Below are 6992 nucleotides of genomic sequence, written 5' to 3' on the forward strand. Positions count from 1 at the left end.
TGGATGGCATCACTGACTCAAGGGACATGAGTCTGAGTAAACTCCAGGAGTTGTTGATGGACAGGGAAGCCTGGCATGCTGCAATTCATGGGGATTACAAAGAGTCGGACATGACTGAGTGACTGACCTGAACTGACTGATGTGCCTGTGACCTTTAAAAATGAGCTATAATTTACACCAGAAAAAGACACTGAGTCTTCTCTGAGCTGTTCATTGAAAATGTGTCAGTAAATCAAATGCAAATAAGAGAGTCATCCTTTTCTATAAGAAAATGAAAAGACAAGATTTGTATACACTCTATGGAGATACTTACAAATTTTTGTTGAGACATCAGTGAATACGATATGTGTCTTATTCTGGATGAGAAAATATATTATTAAAACATGTAATTTTCATCAAAGCAAATATATAGTGTCACGGCAAGCTATATATACTTTTATGGGAAGTTTGCAAACTTTTCAAAATGAGCCTGATGTTTAGAGCTGGAGGAGAAGGTAGCAAAGGAGGAGAGTGATGAGGAGGAGCAAGTTCCTCAGAATTCAGCCTTCTAAATGGTGTCATAACCTCACATAGTAAAAAGAAAATTGTCAAATAAACTGAAATTAATGATTATGTTGATAGATTATTTTACCTGTTTGGGAAAAATAGGCTTAAATATTTACCTATCACAAATAAAAGTAAATTCTAGGTTGTTAATGAATAATTGAATTTTTCAATTCTTTTATTGAGGGGTAATTGATTTACAATGCTTTATTTTTTGCTACATGGCAAAGTGACTCCATTATACATATACACACACATATTCTTTTTCATATATTTTATATGGTGTTTTATCGCTTTATCACAGGACATTGACTATTGTTCCCTGTGCCATATGGTAGGACCTTGTTGCCTATACAATGCAAGCATAATCATCTCCATCTGCTAATCCTAAACTCAGTCCATCCCTCTCCCCAGATAACCCCTTGGTGACCACAAGTCAGCTCTCTGTGTCTTTAGTCTGTGTCTATTCTGTGGAAAAATTTATTTGTGTTATATTTTAGATTCCACGTATGAATGATATTGTATGCTATTTGTCTTTCTTTCTCTGACTTACTTTGGAATGATACTTTCTCAGTCCATCCATGTTTCTTCAAATGGCATTATACCATCAGTTGTTTTTTTAAAAAAAAGAGGTTAAAACTTTAAAATAATTGCTAGGAAATGAAACTTTTCAAAAGTAATGTGGTAGAAGAAATAAAAAGGAAAAATATGAAAATAAGAGCTATATATAAAACACTTAAAATTTAACATAAACAATAGAATAAATGTTTGTAAGAGATTTCAAGGAATAGTATTATTTGTAAGTATATTTGATGTAAAAAGAGTTAATCATAACCTTTTAGTAAAGATTCTCACTCCAATAGACCAATAATTCTGATAATTGACAAAATCTATAGAGTGGATTCTATGCCCCATATACTGGAGGAATAGAAAATATAAAGACAGAACAATGTCCCTGACTTCAGGAAGCTTATAAACTAAGGAACATAGAGAGTTAGCAAATATTTTTATCTTATTACTTGAAATAATACACAAGTTTGAAAATTAATGAAACATATGTCTTGGTATACATGGCCTGCTTTTATGGAACATCATAGACTAAAAGATTAAGCAATATTATTTTTCAGTGGTTTGGTGGCTAGGAAATCCAAGATTAAGGTGCTGACAGATTCCAAATCTGGTGAGGTCCTGTCCCTAGGTCACATACAGCCTTTTTTCTTTTTTTTTTTCCTGTGTCCTCATATGCCAAAGAGTTAAGTAAACTCTCTGATGTTTCTTTATAAGGGTATCAATCCCACTCATCAGGGTGAAGCTTTTATGACCTACTCATTACCCAGAGGGCCCCCCTCCCAATACCATCACATTAGAAAGGATTTGACTTATGATTTTGGAGAGGGAAATAAACTTTCAGTCTATAGCAACATCCCAAAGTGGAGAAATAAATTACATAAGTTCTAATAAACCCAAAGGCTTGTTATTATTTGGTGATTAGTATTTTATTTGAGAAGACCTTGAGATAATAAAGGGCTTCCCTGATGGCTCAGATGGTAAAGAATCTGTGTGTAATTCAGGAGACACGGGTTTGATCCTGGGGTCAGGAAGTTCCCCTGGAGAAGGAAATGGCACCCCACTCCAGTATTCTTGCCTGGAGAATCCCATGGACAGAGGAGCCTGGTGGGCTACAGTCCACGGGGTCACACAGAGTCGGACACAACTGAGTGACTAGCACTTTCACTGAGATATGAGAAATCTTCAGGTAATAGGCATAAAAATCAGGATATGAGGCTTCTCACCCAGCGTGCTGCTGCTGCCGCTGCTAAGTCACTTCATTCGTGTCCAACCCTGTGCGACCCCACAGACGGCAGCCCACCAGGCTCCGCTGTCCCTGGGATTCTCCAGGCAAGAACACCGGAGTGGGTTGCCATTGCCTTCTCCATTGCATGAAAGGGAAAAGTGAAAGTGAAGGCGCTCAGTCGGGTCCTACTCTTAGCGACCCCATGGACCGCAGCCCACCAGGCTCCTCCATCCACGGGATTCTCCAGGCAAGAGCACTGGAGTGGGGTGCGGTCGCCTTCTCTGCTCACACCGTGTGATTTACTAGTAAAAAGCACTCATCACCCCAGAGGCTTAGCCCCTCATGAAACCAGAGTAAACAAGAGAGGCAAAATAATCATCTTCTTTGACCACATGCACTGACCATATTAGAGGCAGATAATATTTTGTTTCAAGCCTAATTCAGAGGAGGATTTTATGAATGCAGTTTCTGTCAAATAAAACAATATATTCTGGCATCTTTATTACCTAGCAATCTCTATTATATTAATAAGAGAGATAATAATGGTATATATTGTCAGAATCTTTCTTAACAATGATATAACCCCAAATATTTAGGTGTCAAGTTCCAAACTGAATATTTAAAGTGCACGGATGATAGATTGTGCTAAATTTACACATGAGAGAGACCAGTGTGCCTGGGTCTCTACAGAAGGTTATGTAAGCAGAAAAGGTGACCAGGACACTGAACATGCAGCAGGGGTTTTACCGGGTCCACCTCTATGAAAACGTAACCCCAAACAAAGCTGCAAAAAAGAGGCACTAATGTGATTACCCAGTTGGAATACTGAGTAAGGTTTGTTTATTTTTCTGTATAAAACTTTAGTCTTTCAGATTATTTTTACAAACATAACTGCCGGGGTCCAGCCTCGGCAGGATCCAGGGGATACCCTCAGGATGAACCGCGTTGGCGAGAGAGAGAGAGAGAGAGAGAGAGAGAGAGAGAGAGAGAGAGAATGACCAGACGGGGGTGTTTGCAGGGTCTGGCAATGCTTTATTTTTTACCGTGGCTTTTATACCCTAAATTAGTACATTTCTAAGGGGAAGATAGTTTAACATTACATCAGCTTGTCCTGCACGAAACCAGGGTGTTTTCTGCATACTTCTTTGTTTATGAGGGTCTTGTACATTATCTTCTGGCCTTGGGGCCTATTGACATTTTATGACCTAGGTGAATGCAAAGCTGTTTCCCATAATCTATTCTTTAATGAACACAAAGGTCAGTCCTTTTGCAGAAGTTATCAGTTAAATTTATCTAAAAGGTTTACCACACAAAGACTCTGCAGCTCCAGTGAGGCAGCCCCTGTTTAGCATTCCTGGTTAAAATTAACAATTTTAAACTCTTATTTTTCTAAATCTTTAACTATAACCACTTTTAGAATAATATTTTTATGTTCTCTAATAGGGCTTCCTCACCCCCGAAGGGCTCTGTGCCTATTAGGGCCTTTATGTGATCAGGTTCTTTATGCTGTTTTATGATTAGGGTATTATAAGCAATCATGCATATTAGCACCAAGGGCATAGACGCATTTGCCAAGCAAACTAAAATACCAGCGAAGGAGTTTAAATTAAAACCCTCCTTTCACCCTGGATAATCTCATAAAATACCACTGCCCGGGAAACTTATTGGTTAAAGTTCTAAATTGATTCTTATTTGGAAAGAGATCGGGGAAGGCCTTCTGCCTGTGTCACAGAAATTAGGGAGTAGTCTATTGAAGCAAGCACCAGAAAGACAGATACCATCTTTAAGGTGAGCGCCGGGGGCAGCTTTTCGGAATCCCTGAAAACCTGATCCGCCTTGCCCATCAGGCTTTCTCCCTCATGACCTTGTCATGGGTGGGATCTCGTGTGCCGGCTCCCGGCACACAACCTCCTCAATAATATTATGACTGAAACATTCTTCTTCAACATTAACATGCTAAACAATAGAAATAAAATAATGTGCATAAAGAATCTCATAGAGAAATAAGAAATCGACTTCAAATGTTAATATGGAATGTCTTTGTGTATGAAGGCATAAACCGTTTTTAATCACATTTTTTAAATTATTTTTCCAGAAATCTGTAATGAGCTCTATTCTGAAGAAGATTACATTTTTGAAGAGAAAACATGAGAAAACCTTTCCCTAATTACATAAATTTGCAGTATTAGCTGCAGTATAACTCATCATATAGAACATAAATCTACTGCTTCAATAGAGATATTTTATACCCCCAAACTGTATACATTTTCCTCGAAAATTGCAGAAATCATAAAAACGTGTTTCAAACTAAATATATAGTTTGCATTAGGAAAATATGAAATGTTTATAAGCTTATTTTGATCATTGGAAGTATTCAAATGATAAACCTTTTTCATCATACCCAAGTTATTTAAACTGAGGAGACACTTATTACAGTTTAAAAAAAAATCACACATGACTTTCCTTGCTCATTGAAAGAGCAATTGTTTGTTGAAAATAAGTAATATATTTTGCAGCTGCTTCATTGCTTTTTTCTGATCCATAGCTTTTTCATGGCATTTTGCATCTCTCCATTTCTCAGAGTATAGATTAGAGGGTTCAGCATAGGGGTGACAATGGTGTAAAACACAGCGAAGTGTTTATCAATGGGTAAGGTAACAGGAGGTCTCAAATACGTAAAAATACAGGGCACGAAGAAGAGGACCACCACTGTAATGTGGGAGCCACAGGTGGATAAAGCTTTATGCTTCCCTTCCTGACTAAGAGTCTTCAAGGAGCACAGAATGACCCCATAGGAGATGAGTATGAGTGTAAAAATGGTAATACAGATCGCCCCATCATTGGCAACTACTGTGAGGGCAGTAATGTGGGTGTCAGTGCAGGCAAGTTTTAACAAAGGATACGTATCACACCCAAAGTGGTCAATGACATTAGGGCCACAGAACAGAAGGTTGTAAAAGAAAATAATATGAAGTAGAGCATGTAAAAACCCACCAACCCAAGCCAATAGCAGCATCAGAACACACACTCTGTGATTCATGATTGTCAAATAATGCAAGGGTTTGCAGATGGCCAGGTAGCGGTCATAGGCCATGAAAACCAGGAGGAAGACCTCAGCACCACTAAATAGATGCTCTGTAAAAAGCTGGGTCATGCAAGCTTGAAATGAAATGGTTTTCTTCTCATAGAGTAAGTCTATAATTGTCTTTGGGGTGATTGAAGTAGAATAAAAGGCATCCATAAATGATAAGTAGCCAAGAAAGAAGTACATAGGGGCATCTAATGTTGGGCTGAGTACCACAGTCAAGACAATGAGCAGGTTGCCCACCATGGTCACAATGTAAATGAGCAAGAACATGACAAATAAAATTTCCTGCCCCTCAACACTCTGAGTGAGCCCCAAGAGGACAAACTCAGTTACATTTTTCCTTTGTTCCATAGGTTCTTCTGTATGTCTTATTCTAGAGTTCAGGACAGCATTATCTATAAATACAATTATTAAAAGTGACTTCCTAAAATCTTAAAATAATTTGTTTTTTATTCAACAAACAGTCCTTGTGGTTCATTATGTTTGGGTACTTTCAGATATAATACAAGGCTGAATAAATCATCTTCCTTGACCACAAACTAATAGGTAGGCAAGTAAATAAAAAATAAAAAAGTGTGAGAAAAGAACACTAAATGAGTGAAGCCCTGCAACTAATTTTCTATCTAGAATCTTTAAATTGTACATATGGCTAATATCTCAGACAAAAATAAAAGCTGATTAAAATTTTAAAAAGAAGTAAAGCAAGATTTAATGTCCATTTCATGAAAGAGGTGACTTTCCTCCTTCTAGGGTTGGAAGAAACTTCTTAACCAATCAATTAATCTCAAACAAATATATCTAAAAATTTCAAATATTTAAAGAACTTAGGAAAGTATAACAAAACACCAATGGACAAAATAGTCTGAATATACACATGTTAGATGATATGCACAGAGTTATTATCGAAAGTAAAGATCTGTAAGCAATTAACTAACAAAAGATAAAAATATGAAATAAATTAAAATGTCAACAAACAGAGGAAAAATGCCTCTGAGTGACCAACAAACATATGATCAGATGCTGAAGCTCGTCTGTGAATAGAAAAGTAGGACTTGAAGTCACAGCTTGCTTAGTACAGTATTTGCTTGAGTTCTTGGAAGTCAATCAGTCAAGATATATGGATGCTACCTCATCATTTAATTTTAACAGATTAGCATGCTGTATTTAGAGAACATAAAAATTGAAAGTAGGGTCAGAGTTATAAAAACCTGAAATGAAAATACTGCCATATCATTAACCTTGAAATTAATTTCTAAGAGTACTTTGTGGAAGGTAAATTTTTTTTCAGATCATTAGAATATGAAATTATCCAAAAGGTATATCACCAAATAGAATCAGTTTTTACATATTTAATAATCATGAAGAAATCCTAACATGGCTGATTATGAAAATCACAAAGGAAAACTCTTAAAGGGTTGAATTCTCACTCCACCAATGTACTCTTACAAAACAGAAAGCCTCGTTAAGAATTTTGTGTCTGAATACACTTCCTGGGTTACCTGCAGAAGATGAAAGTTATTCAATCCATGTTCTGAGCTCTGGTGCCATCTCTTTAGTCCTTCATGC

General features: G+C 37.0%; 1 protein-coding gene across 1 annotated transcript; it reads right to left on the minus strand.

Annotated features, from left to right (window-relative positions):
• Positions 1–4859: 4859 nt before the first annotated feature.
• On the minus strand, positions 4860–5777 carry LOC122700456 (olfactory receptor 4A15-like). Its single transcript, XM_043913364.1, has one exon. It carries the CDS (start codon positions 5775–5777, stop codon positions 4860–4862), a length of 918 nt encoding a protein of 305 aa, XP_043769299.1.
• Between the last annotated feature and the right edge of the window lie 1215 nt (positions 5778–6992).

This window comes from Cervus elaphus, chromosome 1 (genome assembly GCF_910594005.1).
Source record: "Cervus elaphus chromosome 1, mCerEla1.1, whole genome shotgun sequence".
NCBI lineage: Eukaryota > Metazoa > Chordata > Mammalia > Artiodactyla > Cervidae > Cervus > Cervus elaphus.

Bases quoted from the DNA above. Each gene is read 5' to 3' on its own strand.
- LOC122700456 (XM_043913364.1), bottom strand. From the start codon at position 5,777: ATGGAACAAAGGAAAAATGTAACTGAGTTTGTCCTCTTGGGGCTCACT.